The sequence below is a fragment of the Pongo abelii genome, chromosome 5, assembly GCF_028885655.2.
Source record: "Pongo abelii isolate AG06213 chromosome 5, NHGRI_mPonAbe1-v2.0_pri, whole genome shotgun sequence".
NCBI classification, from domain to species: Eukaryota; Metazoa; Chordata; class Mammalia; order Primates; family Hominidae; genus Pongo; species Pongo abelii.
The window spans coordinates 71,321,949-71,338,323 of record NC_071990.2 but is presented as its reverse complement, the minus strand read 5'-3'; the positions used below and the strand labels follow the sequence as shown (position 1 = coordinate 71,338,323).

The 16,375-nt window shown below is 39.3% G+C and overlaps 1 protein-coding gene across 7 annotated transcripts in view; it reads right to left on the bottom strand.

Moving 5' to 3' along the window:
* SMAP1 (small ArfGAP 1) overlaps positions 1-16,375 on the bottom strand; it is a 200,892-nt gene that overhangs the window by 111,137 nt on the left and 73,380 nt on the right. For all 7 annotated transcript variants that reach the window (XM_054557685.2, XM_054557684.2, XM_002817049.6 and 4 more), the window contains one exon: positions 10,283-10,416. In XM_054557685.2, the coding sequence (XP_054413660.1) occupies positions 10,283-10,416 (134 nt within the window). Of the gene's footprint in view, positions 1-10,282; positions 10,417-16,375 lie in introns of those variants that run through there.

Below are 16,375 nucleotides of genomic sequence, written 5' to 3'. Positions count from 1 at the left end.
GTCCATTAAAACCTCTTTTTCTTTATAAATTACTCCAGTCTTGGGTATGTCTTTATCAGCAGCATGAAAACAGACTAATACTGTAAACTGGTACTGGGAATGGGGCGCTGCTGTAAAGATATCCGAAAATATGGAAGTGACTTTGGAACTGGGGAACAGGCAGAGGCTGGAACAGTTTGGAGGGCTCAGAAGAAGACAGGAAAATGTGGGAACATTTGGAGCTTCCTAGAGACTTGCTGACTAGCTTTGACCAAAATGCTGATAATGACATGGACGATGAAATCCAGGCCGATGTCGTCTCAGATGGAGATGAGGAACTTGTTGGGAACCGGAGTAAAGGTGACTCTTGCTATGTTTTCGGAAAGAGACTGGCTGCATTTTGCCCCTGCCCTACAGATTTGTAAATCTTTGAACTTGAGGGAGATGACTTAGGATATCTGGCAGAAGAAATGTCTAAGCAGCAAAGCATTCAAGAGGTGACTTGGGTGCTGTTAAAACCATTCAATTTTAAAGGGGAAACAGAGCCTAAAAGTTTGGAAAATTTGCAGTCTGATGATGTGATACAAAAGAAAAACTCATTTTCTGAGGAGAAATTCAAGCCAGTTGCAGAAATCTCCATAAGTAATGAGGCGTCAAATGTTAATGAGCAAGACAATGGGGAAAATGTCCTCAGGGCATGTCAGAGACCTTCCTGGCAGCCCCTCCCATCAGAGGCCTAGGGGCCTAGAAAGAAGAAATGGTTTTGTGGGCCAGGCCCAGGGCCCCCTGCTGTGTGCAGCCTAGGGACTTGGTGCCCTGCATCCCAGCTGCTCCAGCTGTGGCTAAAGGGGCCAATGTGTAGCTCAGACCATGGCTCCAGAGGGTGTAAGCCCCAAGGGTTGGCAGCTTCCCTGTGGTGTTGAGCCTGCAGGTGCACGGAAGTCAAGAATTGACTTCTGGGAACCTCCGCCTAGATTTCAGAGGATATATGGAAATACCTGGATGTCCAAGCAGAAGTTTGTTGCAGGGGTGGGGCCCTCATGGAGAACCTCTGCTAGGGCAGCATGGAAAGGAAATGTGTCATGCAAGCCCCCACACAGAGTCCCCACTGGAGCACTGCCTAGTTATCTACGAGAAGAGGGTCACCATCCTCCAGACCTCAGAATGGTAGATCCACCAACAGCTTGCACCATGCACCTGGAAAAGCCACAGGCACTCAATATCAGCCCGTGAAATCAGCCAGGAGGGAGGCTATACCCGGCAAAGACACAGGGGCAAAGCCATAGGGGTGGAGCTGCCCAAGGCCACAGGAACCCAACTCTTGCATCAGTGTGGCCTGCATGTGAGACAGAGTCAAAGAAGATAATTTTCGAGCTTTAAGATTTGACTGACCTACTGGATTTCCAACTTGCATGGGGCCTGTGGCTCCTTCATTTTGGCCAATTTCTCCATTTGGAACAGCTGTATTTACCCAATGCCTGTACTCCCATTGTATCTAGGAAGTAACCACCTTGCTTTTGATTTTACAGGCTCATAGGTGGAAGGGACTTGCCTTGTCTTGGATGAGACTTTGGACTATGGACTTTTGAGTTAATGCTGAAATGAGTTAAGACTTTGGGGGACTGTTGGGAAGGCATGATTGGTTTTGCAAGGTAAGGGCATGAGATTTGGGGGGGGCCAAGGGGTGAAATGGCATGGTTTGGCTGTGTCCCCATGCAAATTTCATCTTGAATTGTAGCTCCCATAATTCCCATGTGTTGTGGGAGAGACCCAGTGGGAAATAATTGAATCATGGGGGCGGTTTTCCCCTTACTGTTCTCTTGGTAGTGAGTAAGTCTCATGAGATTCAATGGTTTTATAAGGGGAAACCCCTTTCACTTAGCTCCCATTCTCTCGTCTGCTGTGATGTAAGATGTGCCTTTCGCCTTCTGCCATGATTTGAGGCCTCCCCAGCTACATGGAACTGTGAGTCCATTAAACTTCTTTTTCTTTATAAATTACCCAGTCTCAGGTATGTCTTTATTAGCAGTGTGAAAACACACTAATACGCAGTCCAATAACAATTAAGCGTGAATGGGCCACAATAAGCTTGGAATGGGGAGAGACAGTCTAGCCCCTACAAACTCTCATATCTGACCATGAAGTTTCTCTTCCAGGATAGGACCCCAAACTGAGAAAAAGGAAAAACCTGGGAATTGACTCAAAATTGAGCAGGACAGGTATAACGGAGATAATACAAAAGGAGATGGTCCAGATAAAAGTGCAAAAGGGGAACAGAACAAGAACATTTCAACAAACGGCCTTGGGTTTTTTTTTTTTTTTTTTTTTGAGACGGAGTCTCCCAAGTAGCTGGGACTACAGGCAAATGCCCTGTGCCCGGCTAATTTTTCTATTTTTAGTAGAGACGGGGTTTCGCCATATTGGCCAGGCTGGTTCAAACTCCTGACCTCAGGTGATCCACCCACCTTGGCCTCCCAAACTGCTGGGATTACAGGCGTGAGCCATCGCCTCCAGCCATAGCCTTGTTTTTAAACATCACATGAAAACAACGGAAGAGGGAGGTATGTGAAGTTAAAAAAAGCTATCTTGAATAGGACTTCCTCCTAAAAGTAAAGGAAAATGAATATTGCATAAAAATGATCAACAGAAAGAATCAAGGTAAAATCTCATATAAAGTTAATATTAAAAAGAGTAAGAATAATAGCTCTACAATGAAGCCACACCTAGAAAACTTTTCCCAAAAAACAGATTAAAACTGTAACCTACTACTTTAGAACTAGCTAAAAGACATGTATGTGATGAAAAAACATATAAAATTAAAGACATGGAAAAGTGGAACAACCAAATTCGAAATTTTAAAATAAGAAATATTCAGAATTAAAAAGACAGAATCAAGAAAAAATTGGAAATAAAAGAAAAAACATTTCAGAAATAAACATTAAACAAAATGAACCAAGACAACAAATAATAGTCTAAGAAAAATGGAAAGGCAAAAGAAGGAAAAAAATGTAATTTAAAAAAGTAATAAAAAGGATCCAAAAGCAAATGATAAATATTGCCATTAGGTAATAAAGATCCAACATACAGGTAAGAGGAATCACTGAAGAAGAAAACTAAAGCAAGAGAATATTAAAAATAAACTGTAGTTCAAAAATAAACTGTAAGTCAAAAAACTTCACTGAAACAAAAAAAGATATAAAACTACTTACTGAAGAAGCATACCATATGTAGGTATTTTTGGTCTAAAAGAAACTCACTTTATATTTAAATATATAGTTAAACACATAAGCACAGAAGATTTATCAAACACCGAGCAAAGGAAAACTGCAGTGGCCACTACTGTATGCATAAAAATTCATACATCTATACAACTGCTGTGCAACAAAAGATAATGTGAGCCAGTTATATCATTTTAAATCTCTATTAGCCTCATTTAAAAAAATTAAAACAGGTAAAATTGATTTTAAGTATATATTTTATTTATGTTTCTCTTCTGCAGAACTTACATGGAAAATACTATGCTTATCTCACCTTCACTCACAGACTTAAAAAATAGTGTCATGAAAACTTTTTTGCAATAAACTGATAATCTAATTACTCACCAATATCTAAGACAGCACCCAGGAGGAAGGATCAAAGCAATACATTCTTGGAATCTGCTCTAAGTAAAACAAACTTGCACATCTTATGTAAAATTTAAATTTTGACTACCTATCAATATTCTAGGTTCTCTCCAGTTCCAGATTTTTATTTTTTAAAGATAGCAGAGGTACCACACAAATATTGTACTTTAATCAACTGCAAGTCATTTTATTTGAAAAACTAATATCCTTCTAAAAAAATTTATTCCAACTTTACTTGAAATAACTATGTCAGAGTGAAAGAGCAGAAAACTTCTTTAATGTACTTAGCTACTTTCATCTCCTCTTATAATCCTAAACATCTCAATTTTACCACTGAATATTGGGACAACATGACCACTAACATAAGTAGTGCCTGTAGTTTTAGTTGCTTTTTAAGCTACCATAAAATATTTATGGTATCTATCAATACTCTTTTGCCTGTTCACTCTGTATTTGGCCTGACTGAGAATTCAAGTTGAGGCCACAGAATACAGAAAAGCTTACTTATGAAGACTGATGAAAACCCCTGATTTTGCCTTCCATAAGAAATTTTTTCTAGGAAAGATCAAAAGTTTAAATTAAGACAAGCAAGTCAATACTATGACATAGGTATTGCTAAGTTAAGTTAAAGACTACCCAGTTAGCTCATAGGTTTTTCTAGGAATAACTAGGTTACAATAGAAACCTGTATCCACTTTTTTTTTTTTTTTCTTAATAGAAAATATAAACAGCAAGTGTGTTCGAAAACATTCCTTCCAGATTCAGAAAAAAAATCTGTCTTACAGATTTAACCTGAGAATCTTTTCACATTCTTTTGACTTGTGTGAGAGTGCCAACATTTTTTATCCTCTGAGGTTGAATTCCACTTTTGGTAAAAGCTGAATCACCATCACTAACCATGATATAATTTTTATGCAAAGACAAGAAATGAAAATGTTTTTGGAACTGCTATGGTAACTAAAGAAGACTGACTATACAACTAAAACATTCTCAAGAATGGAAGAAACTTCAGAGTCATCTAAACTACTCCTCATCTACCTAGTGAATGCTTAAATCCCGGCCACACGATTCCAGGTGGTTGTCCAGCCTCTTTACAAACCCTTCCAGTTCAGAGTAAACCAACCTATCTTCCAAGGCAATCGATTTCATTTCTGGACAGTTTTAAATATTGAAAAATACTGCCTTTCTAGTACCTGCATATATTACCCTTGGAATTTTCATATGCTAGCTTAAGTTACCCTCCCTAAGGCTGCTGTATTTTTGGAATTTTAAAGCGAAACAGGAACATGATGTGAAAAGGACAGAGATCAAGAAACAAAAAGAGACTATATAAAAATACAGGCTAAATGGGGAAGGGGAGTGCATGATTCTTTTTTCTCCATTCCCCATTCATCGCTAAGGATAATAAGTGTTATCTCACAGAATTTAATCAAACCAAAGACTGATCTCAGCATGCCATTAAAAAATCAAGTGCATACTGTGTTCCTAGCATAGTGGAAGCCACCACAAGCACTACAAAGACACATATGATAAATTTTTTAACTGCTGGAAACTTACAATTTAGTTAGACATAAGCAAAGGTAACAATATATGGTACTTGCCATAGATAATTGAGCACATACTACATACAGAAGAATCTTTTATTAAAGTAGAGATTTAAGCTGGGCTTTAAAGAACAGGAAGGATTTGGTTTGCCAGAAGGAATATGCAAAATACATTTCCGGCCAAGCACGGTGGTTCATGCCAGTAATTCCAGCACTTTGGGAGGCCAAGGCAGGTAGATCACCTGAGGTCAGGATGCTGAGACCAGCCGGGCCAACATGACAAAACCCTGTCTCTACTAAAAATACAAAAAAATATTTAGCCAGGCATGGTGGCTCATGCCTGTAGTCCCAGCTACTTGGGAGGCTGAGGCAGGAGAATCACTTGAACCCAAGAGGTGAAGGTTGCAGTGAGATGAGATCGCACCACTGCACTCCAGCATAGGTGACAGAGCAAAATTCCATCACAAAAACAACAAACAAACAAAAAATACATTTCCAACAAGGACAACAGCAGAACCAAAACAAAACAAAAGAACACACTATCAGATTGTTTCAGCAGAAAGAGCTGTCTGGTACAGCCAAAGCTATTTGTTGTAAAGCATCTGAAGTAAGGTCAAAGACAAATGATGAAGCCAGAAGGCAGAGGAACATGAAGACTAGTTTAATGAAAATAAAAAGTTTTATGAGTCTCACAGAAGAATCAATGCAAATTTCTTAGGATGGAAGTAAAATAACCAAAGCAATGTTCTAGGAAAATTACTCTGAATGCACTGTGTAAAACAAATGGAGATGTGACACTGATGAGAACACCAGGAATAAGGCAAAGCCTTGGACATGTCGGAGAAATGAAACTAGAAAGCAGCAGAAGCAAGAAAAGAATTAAGAACACAGAAGCAAAAGAGAGAAAGGAGTAAGAACCATAGAATATACAAGTTTTTAAGAGTAACTAGAACAATGACATTAACTTTCTTTCCAAACAGCTCATTATTTCAATTTTAGTTTGTCAAGCTGCAAGTAAAATAAAGACATCTACTAATCTTAATATTTACAAATGCTAAACATCAATAACTATCACTATAGACCAAATTTCCATACTGAAATAATTTCATAAATCCTTGTTTCCTGTTTCCATATGGCATATACAGGGATTTGGTTGATATTGCTATACAACAACAGTTAATTCTGGTATTCCATTCTTTACTCCACCCAAATGTATAATATCTTTGGCAGGGGGAGGGGAAGGAAGCTATAGTATTTATAAAAGTATAAAAAACTTAGTCCTTTCCAAAAATTTGAGAAGTACCTGACAATAAACCCAAGACCAAACACAATTAATCTGACCATGAACCACATTAAAAGAACTTTTAAGACTTTTTTACAGTGAGTAACTTTATTTCTATGTTATTAAAAATCAAAGTAAGTTTTGGGTGACAACTATTTTCTTTTAAAAATAAGCATACAGCAATTCTAACAGCTGTATATATTGTGCTCTAAAATCTGAAACACATAACATATACATAAATAACAGATAAAAATATGGTACATATAATATCAGTTTATAAGTAACCTTGAGGAAAAACTTAGTAGTTACATTTTACAGAATTATACACACACACACACACACACACAAAGAACATTTTTATTTAACAGCTTGACTGGGCTCAAAGATTAAATCATGTTTCCATACATATTTACTAATAAAAGGTATTTTTAAAAAAATAGAGCTAGCCAAAACAGTATCATCTTCGAAAATTAGAAACACAATTATGAAATGTTGCCGGGAAAGACAAAGGGTATAACTATGTAACTGTGTACAGTAAAAGTATTTTTCTTAGTTCCATAAATAAATACCTCCCAAGTACTTCTTTTTTAGACTGAGTCTCACTCTATAACTCATGGCAGAGTGCAGTGGGAGGATCTTGGCTTACTGCAAGCTCCACCTGCCAGGCTCAAGCGATTCTCCCACCTCACTTTCCAGAGTAGCTGGGACTACAGGTGTGTGTCACCACACCCGGCTAATTTTCGTATTTTTAGTAGAGACGGGGCTTCGTAATGTTGGCCAGGCTGGTCTCAAACTCTTGGATCTGCCCACTTTGGCCACCCAGAGTTCTGGGATTACAGTAGTGAGCCACCACTCCTGGCCTCAAGCACTTTTTATATCAAAGAAATTATTATAAAATATCATATGAATATGGAACATTATATCACATTGTGATCATCACTTTTGCCCATCTGAATTAAACGTCAAAGTTAATAGGAACAGCCTCCAAAAAGACAGATATTTTAATGTATAGCAAAACTAACCCAATGGGATAGAAATCAGTGTAGTGTATGCCCCTGGGGGACTTGACTGGAAATTGGCATGAAGGAACTTTCTAGTGTGACAGAAATGCTCTATCTTCATTGGGGTATTGGTGACATCATACAGACATTTGCCAAGACTCATAAAACTAAATGAGATCTGTGAACTGTTCTCTCTCTAATTATACCTCAAGTTTTTTCTTTTTTTGGTTTTATACGTTTATTTTCAGAGTAAAACAATTACACAATTTAAATCCAGGTCTAACAGAATTACTCTGCCAAAGTCAGCAATAATGCCAAAATGCATTCTCACTTCCAGACACTCACCAGTATCATCTGAGTCTTCTCCCAGTGAAGCAAAAGGGTCTGGTATTTTATTAATATACATCTCTCTTATCTGCAATATAATCTACAATTTCTTGTGGACATATTAACTTTTCCACATCTATATCAGGAATTTCAAACCCAAATTTATCTTCCATGACCATGCGTACTCTCTACTTGGTCCAAACTGTCAAAGCACAGGTCTTTCATAAAGTAAGAATTCACTGAGAGCTTCTCTGGGTCAATCTTGTCACAGGGTTTCAAGATATAAAGAAGACAGTCTTTGATTCCCTCTAACGTCAAAGGGGGCATGTCACTATACTGACAGCACAACTGTGTAACTTCTACCCAGCACGTGCACAAGCACCAAAGCCCGCTGTGGAGCCAGCTGCAAAGCCCCAGCCTCATCAGAGTCCCCACAGAGCACAAGTGATGCTGAGCAGCAGGCTGTGGCCAGCATGGGACCCGGGGCATCAGTGTGATGGCCAAGGGCAGGTGGCAGACACAAGCTGCCATGGCTACCCCGACCAGGATTTCCTACCTCAATTTTTTAAAAAGAAACACAGGAGACCAGGTCCAGTGGCTCACGCCTGTAGTCCCAGCACTTTGGGGGGCCAAGGTGGGCATATCACTTGAGGTCAGGAGTTCGAGACCAGCCTGGCCAACATGGCAAAACCCCACCTCTAATAAAAATACAAAAATTAGCAACACATGGTGGCACACACCTGTAATCCCAGCTACTTGGGAGGCTGAGGCAGGAGAATCGCTTGAACCCAGGAGACAAAGGCTGCAGTGAGCAGATATCACACCACTGCACTCCAGCCTGAGCAACAGCGTGAGTGAGACTCCGTCTCAAAAAAAAAAAAAAAAAAAAAAAAAAAGATGGGAAGAGCAGGGGAGGGGGGCCAGACAGAGCAATTCCTATCAAGAAGTTGGCAAATGCAATCAAATAATGTTCAAATACAACTTCAAATATTATTAATAACTGTTTTTAAAATCCTTACATTGTAAAAAACAAAACCCAATATTTTGCCATGTACTTGTAACCTATGCCAAAGAAAACCAGTGAACTGCAGCCCTCTGATTAGAAAATTCTACTCTAAGCTATACAGCTGCCCATCTCAAATAATTTGCTATTCATTTCCTCTCAACAACCTAATTGAGAAAAATATTTCTGAATAACTGAACTGTTGAAGGATCTCGTCTTTTATCCTTAGTTTGAAATAAGCCATTAAAAAAGCAGGATACTTCGGTCATGAATGCTTTGTACCTCCATAACCCATTACAAACACCAAGTTATACTGTCAAGCTACACCTCACACGTTTCTTGAAAAAGAGTTACAACATTAGCCAGGCATGGTGGTGCATGCCTATAGTCACAGCTACTTGGAAGGCTGACATGAGAGAATCGCTTGAGTCCAAGAGTTTCAGACCAGCCTGGGCAACATACCAAGACCCCGTCTCAAACAAACAAAAAAAGACTTACAACATCATGACATCTGTTACCATATTCTACAGAGATACCAAGAACACTGCCTTACAGAAGTGTTTAAAAAGCTCTGCTTCTTTGATATAACTAGTATGTTTTCTCCTCAAGGATCTTGAAAATACATAAAAGATTGCATTTCCCTTTATGCTCTAGCCAGCGAAAAGCTCAAAAACTAATTTAAGATGGAACCAAATAAATTATGCTTGACTTTACAGCCTGAACATCTCCATTCTGTTTTTCTACCCCTACTTCACCCCATTCATGTAAACTATTGGGTTAAGATTCTAAGATGTATCACTGAGTCTCAACCACATATATTTATGTATTTAGCACTTCATAGTGACTTAAAAGTAATTTCAAAGGGGCATAAATAAGTGGTGTAACTTCACTGTGAATTACATAATAAGACCAGTAGAAGTAATCATTTTTACAATAGTGGCCAACCTTAAATATAAAAAGTAAGATTTTGAGAATTGAAGACTGTCACATTGGGAAAACGGCAAACTTTTAAAATTACAAATCTACCTCTAGCAGAGTTAAACCACCCATAAATAAGTTTAGGTTGGTCATAAGAACATTTGTTCACTGGGTTGTCTTACAACTTCTGGGCCTTGTCTGAAAACTAAGAACACCTCAGAACAGAAAGGAAATTACTCAAGTCCATTTTTAGGCTACAGGTGGTTTTTTACTTTATCTTTACCCAGGCTCCCTCTACTGATAAAAAAATAAAACAAACTATGGAATTATACTGGCAAATTTTATCAACAAAAGAAATAATACTTTAAAAACACTTTAAAATCAACATTTTACAAAGTATAGATTAAAAACTGACTTTACTATAGACACAAAATGAAATAAACACCTGTGAAATGAAAATTCAAATATTCCAATTTAATATGTGGCATATGTCATTTCAACATACAAAACTACTTTTCAACGTTAATCCTTAGATGCAAGAAGGGTTAAATATTTTTAAATCATTTTAAATATTTTAAATAATTTCTTGGTAATATAATGTTTACCTGTATCTGTTCTGCTGTCCATTGGTCTAGGTTGACTGATTTGACCCTGGATATATGAACCCCAAGATTTCTATGAATTCCAGCACATCTGATGCAAATAAACACACCAATATTCCAGGAAGCCCATCGAGGACCTAATTTAGAAGAAGAAACCACAAAAAAAAGCAAATGTTAAAAACAAAAATAAACACAACAGCATATTAGAAGCATTCTCGGTTTTATATAATTGTAATGGAAGCTTAGAGAAGTCACATGCTCAAATTTTCAAATGGTACTGGCAGCAGTCTGCTAAGAAGACATGTGTCTTGGCAATCTTCAAGAACCTTATTGATTTTACTCATTTTGCTTTCCTAGAAACTTACCCTCCACTCTAAGATTTTAAAACTAATTTATATAAACAGCTTCTTCACTTAGCATATTTGAATCAGGAATAGTAATACCGTACTGTAAAAATAATTTCTTTATTAAATGTATAAGATATGCACAAGATTAACAACAAACAAAAAATCAAAGACATATCAAAAATTAAATGTAGAAATTAATAAGAAAAAGACAACCGGAGGGCCTGGAGCCAAGATGGCCAAATAGGAACAACTCCGGTCTACAGCTCCCAGCGTGAGCGATGCAGAAGACAGGTGATTTCTGCATTTACATCTGAGGTACCAGGTTCATCTCACTAGGGAGTGCAAGACAGTGGGCGCAGGACAGTGGGTGCAGTGCACCCTGTGCGAGCCGAAGCAGGGCGAGGCATTGCCTCACTCGGGAAGCACAAGGGGTCTGGGAGTTCCCTTTCCTAGTCAAAGAAAGGGGTGATAGACGGCACCTGGAAAATCGGGTCACTCCCACCCTAATACTGCGCTTTTCCAACGGGCTTAAAAAACAGCACACCAGGAGATTATATCCTGCACCTGGTGTGGAGGGTCCTACCCCAACAGAGTCTCGCTGATTGCTAGCACAGCAGTCTGAGATCAAACTGCAAGGCGGCAACAACGCCGGGGGAGGGGCGCCCGCCATTGCCCAGGCATGCTTAGGTAAACAAAGCAGCCAGGAAGCTCAAACTGGGTGGAGCCCACCACAGCTCAAGGAAGCCTGCCTGCCTCTGTAGGCTCCACCTCTGGTGACAGGGCACAGACAAACAAAAAGACAGCAGTAACCTCTTCAGATTTAAATGTTCCTCTCTGACAGCTTTGAAGAGAGCAGTGGTTCTCCCAGCACGCAGATGGAGATCTGAGAACGGGCAGATGGCCTCCTCAAGTGGGTCCCTGACCCCTCACCCCAGAGCAGCCTAACTGGGAGGCACCCCCCAGTATGGGCAGACTGACACCTCACAAAGCCGGGTACTCCTCTGAGACAAAACTTCCAGAGGAAGGATCAGACATCAGCATTCGCGGTTCACGAAAATCCGCTTTCCGCAGACACCGCTGCTGGTACCCAGGCAAACAGGGTCTGGAGTGGACCTCTAGCAAACTCCAACAGATCTGCAGCTCAGGGTCCTGTCTGTTAGAAGGAAAACTAACAAACAGAAAGGACATCCACACCAAAAACCCATCTGTACATCACCATCATCAAAGACCAAAAGTACGTAAAACCACAAAGATGGGGAAAAAACAGACCACAAATACTGGAAACTCTAAAAAGCAGAGCACCTCTCCTCCTCCAAAGGAACGCAGCTCCTCACCAGCAACGGAACAAAGCTGGACGGAGAATGACTTTGACTAGTTGAGAGAAGAAGGCTCCAAAGGAACGCAGCTCCTCACCAGCAACGGAACAAAGCTGGACGGAGAATGACTTTGACTAGTTGAGAGAAGAAGGCTTCAGATGATCAAACTACTCCGAGCTACAGGAGGAAACTCAAACCAAAGGAAAAGAAGTTGAAATCTTTGAAAAAAATTAGACGAATGTATAACTAGAATAACCAATACAGAGAAGTGCTTAAAGGAGCTGATGGAGCTGAAATCCAAGGCTCGAGAACTACAGGAAGAATGCAGAAGCCTCTGGAGCCAATGCGATCAACTGGAAGAAAGGGTATCAGTGATGGAAGATGAAATGAATGAAATGAAGCGAGAAAGGAAGTTTAGAGAAAAAAGAATAAAAAGAAACAAACAAAGCCTCCAAGAAATATGGGACTATGTGAAAAGACCAAATCTACGTCTTTTGATTGGTGTACCTGAAAGTGACGGGGAGAATGGAACCAAGTTGGAAAACACTCAGCAGGATATTATCCAGGAGAACTTCCCCAATCTAGCAAGGCAGGCCAACATTCAGATTCAGGAAATACAGAGAACGCCACAAAGATACTCCTCGAGAAGAGCAACTCCAAGACACATCATTGTCAGATTCACCAAAGTTGAAATGAAGGAAAAAATGTTAAGGGCAGCCAGAGAGAAGGGTCGGGTTACCCACAAAGGGAAGCCCATCAGACTAACAGCGGATCTCTCAGCAGAAACTCTACAAGCCAGAAGAGAGTGGGGGCCAATATTCAACATTCTTCAAGAAAAGAATTTTCAACCCAGAATTTCATATCCAGCCAAACTAAGCTTCATAAGTGGAGAAGAAATAAAATCCCTTACAGACAAGCAAATGCTGAGAGATTTTGTCACCACCAGGCCTGCCCTAGAAGAGCTCCTGAAGGAAGCACTAAACATGGAAAGGAACAACCAGTACCAGCCACTGCAAAAACATGCCAAATTGTAAAGACCATCGAGGCTAGGAAGAAACTGCATCAACTAACGAGCAAAATAACCAGCTAACATCATAATGACAGGATCAGATTCACACATAACAATATTAACTTTAAATGTAAATGGACTAAATGCTCCAATTAAAAGACACAGACTGGCAAACTGGATAAAGAGTCAAGACCCATCAGTGTGCTGTGTTCAGGAAACCCATCTCGCGTGCAGAGACACACATAGGCTCAACATAAAGGGATGGAGGAAGGTCTACCAAGCAAATGGAAAACAAAAGAAGGCAGGGGTTGCAATCCCAGTCTCTGATAAAACAGACTTTAAACCAACAAAGATCAAAAGAGACAAAGAAGACGATTACATAATGGTAAAGGGATCAATTCAACAAGAAGAGCTAACTATCCTAAATATATATGCACCCAATACAGGAGCACCCAGATTCATAAAGCAAGTCCTGAGTGACCTACAGAGAGACTTAGACTCCCACACAATAATAATGGGAGACTTTAACACCCCACTGTCAACATTAGACAGATCAATGAGACAGAAAGTTCACAAGGATACCCAGGAATTGAACTCAGCTCTGCACCAAGCAGACCTAATAGACATCTACAGAACTCTCCACCCCAAATCAACAGAATATACATTCTTTTCAGCACCACACCACACCTATTCCAAAATTGACCACATACTTGGAAGTAAAGCTCTCCTCAGCAAATGTAAAAGAACAGAAATTATAACAAACTCTCAGACCACAGTGCAATCAAACTAGAACACAGGACTAAGAAACTCACTCAAAACCGCTCAACTACATGGAAACTGAACAACCTGTTCCTGAATGACTAATGGGTACATAACGAAATGAAGGCAGAAATAAAGATGTTCTTTGAAACCAACGAGAACCAAGACACAACATACCAGAATCTCTGGGACACATTCAAAACAGTGTGGAGAGGGAAATTTATAGCACTAAATGCCCACAAGAGAAAGCAGGAAAGATCCAAGTTGACACCCTAACATCACAATGAAAAGAACTAGAAAAGCAAGAGCAAACACATTCAAAAGCTAGCAGAAGGCAAGAAATAACTAAAATCAGAGCAGAACTGAAGGAAATAGAGAAACAAAAAACCCTTCAAAAAATTAATGAATCCAGGAGCTGGTTTTTTGAAAGGATCAACAAAATTGATAGACCGCTAGCAAGACTAATAAAGAAGAAAAGAGAGAAGAATCAAATAGATGCAACAAAAAATGATAAAGGGGATATCACCACCTATCCCACAGAAATACAAACTACCATCAGAGAATACTAAAAACACTTCTATGCAAATAAACTAGAAAATCTAGAAGAAATGGATAAATTCCTCGACACATACACCCTCCCAAGACTAAACCAGGAAGAAGTTGAATCTCTGAATAGACCAATAACAGGAGCTGAAATTGTGGCAATAATCAATAGCTTACCAACCAAAAACAGTCCAGGACCAGATGGATTCACAGCCGAATTCTACCAGAGGTACAAGGAGGAACTGGTACCATTCCTTCTGAAACTATTCCAATCAATAGAAAAAGAGGGAATCCTCCCTAACTCATTTTATGAGGCCAGCATCATCCTGATACCAAAGCCGGGCAGAGACACGACCAAAAAAGAGAATTTTAGACCAATATCCTTGATGAACATCGATGCAAAAATCCTCAATAAAATACTGGCAAACAGAATCCAGCAGCACATCAAAAAGCTTATCCACCATGATCAAGTGGGCTTCATCCCTGGGATGCAAGGCTGGTTCAATATATGCAAATTAATAAATGTAATCCAGCATATAAACAGAACCAAAGACAAAAACCACATGATTATCTCAATAGATGCAGAAAAGGCCCTTGATAAAATTCAACAACCCTTCATGCTAAAAACTCTCAATAAATTAGGTATTGATGGAACGTATCTCAAAATAATAAGAGCTATCTATGACAAACCCACAGCCAATATCATACTGAATGGGCAAAAACTGGAAACATTCCCTTTGAAAACTGGCATAAGACAGGGATGCCCTCTCTCACCACTCCTATTCAATATAGTGTTGGAAGTTCTGGCCAGGGCAATCAGGCAGGAGAAGGAAATAATGGGTATTCAATTAGGAAAAGAGGAAGTCAAAATTGTCCCTGTTTGCAGATGACATGATTGTATATCTAGAAAACCCCATTGTCTCAGCCCAAAATCTCCTTAAGCTGATTAGCAACTTCAGCAAAGTCTCAGGATACAAAATCAGTGTGCAAAAATCACAAGCATTCTTATACACCAACAACAGACAAGCAGAGAGCCAAATCATGAGTGAACTCCCATTCACAATTGCTTCAAAGAGAATAAAATACCTAGGAATCCAACTTACAAGGGACGTGAAGGACCTCTTCAAGGAGAACTACAAACCACTGCTCAATGAAATAAAAGAGGATACAAACAAATGAAAGAACATTCCATGCTCATGGGTAGGAAGAATCAATATCGTGAAAATGGCCATACTGCCCAAGGTAATTTACAGATTCAATGCCATCCCCATCAAGCTACCAATGACTTTCTTCACAGAATTGGAAAAAACTACTTTAAAATTCATATGGAACCAAAAAAGAGCCCGCATCGCCAAGTCAGTCCTAAGCCAAAAGAACAAAGTTGGAGGCATCACGCTACCTGACTTCAAACTATACTACAAGGCTACAGTAACCAAAACAGCATGGTACTGGTACCAAAACAGAGATATAGATCAATGGAACAGAACAGAGCCCTCAGAAATAATGCCACATATCTACAACTATCTGATCTTTGACAAACCTGAGAAAAACAAGAAATGGGGAAAGGATTCCCTATTTAATAAATGGTGCTGGGAAAACTGGCTAGCCATATGTAGAAAGCTGAAACGGGATCCCTTCCTTACACCTTATACAAAAATCAATTCAAGATGGATTAAAGACTTAAATGTTAGACCTAAAACCATAAAAACCCTAGAAGAAAACCTAGGCATTACCATTCAGGACATAGGCATGGGCAAGGACTTCATGTCTAAAACACCAAAAGCAATGGCAACAAAAGCCAGAATTGACAAATGGGGTCTAATTAAACTCAAGAGCTTCTGCACAGCAAAAGAAACTACCATCAGAGTGAACAGGCAACCTACAGAATGGGAGAAAATTTTCGCAACCTACTCATCTGACAAAGGGCTAATATCTAGAATCTACAATGAACTCAAACAAATTTACAAGAAAAAAACAACCCCATCAAAAAGTGGGCGAAGGACATGAACAGACACTTCTCAAAAGAAGACATTTATGCAGCCAAAAAACACATGAAAAAATGCTCACCATTACTGGCCATCAGAGAAATGCAAATCAAAACCATAATGAGATACCATCTCAC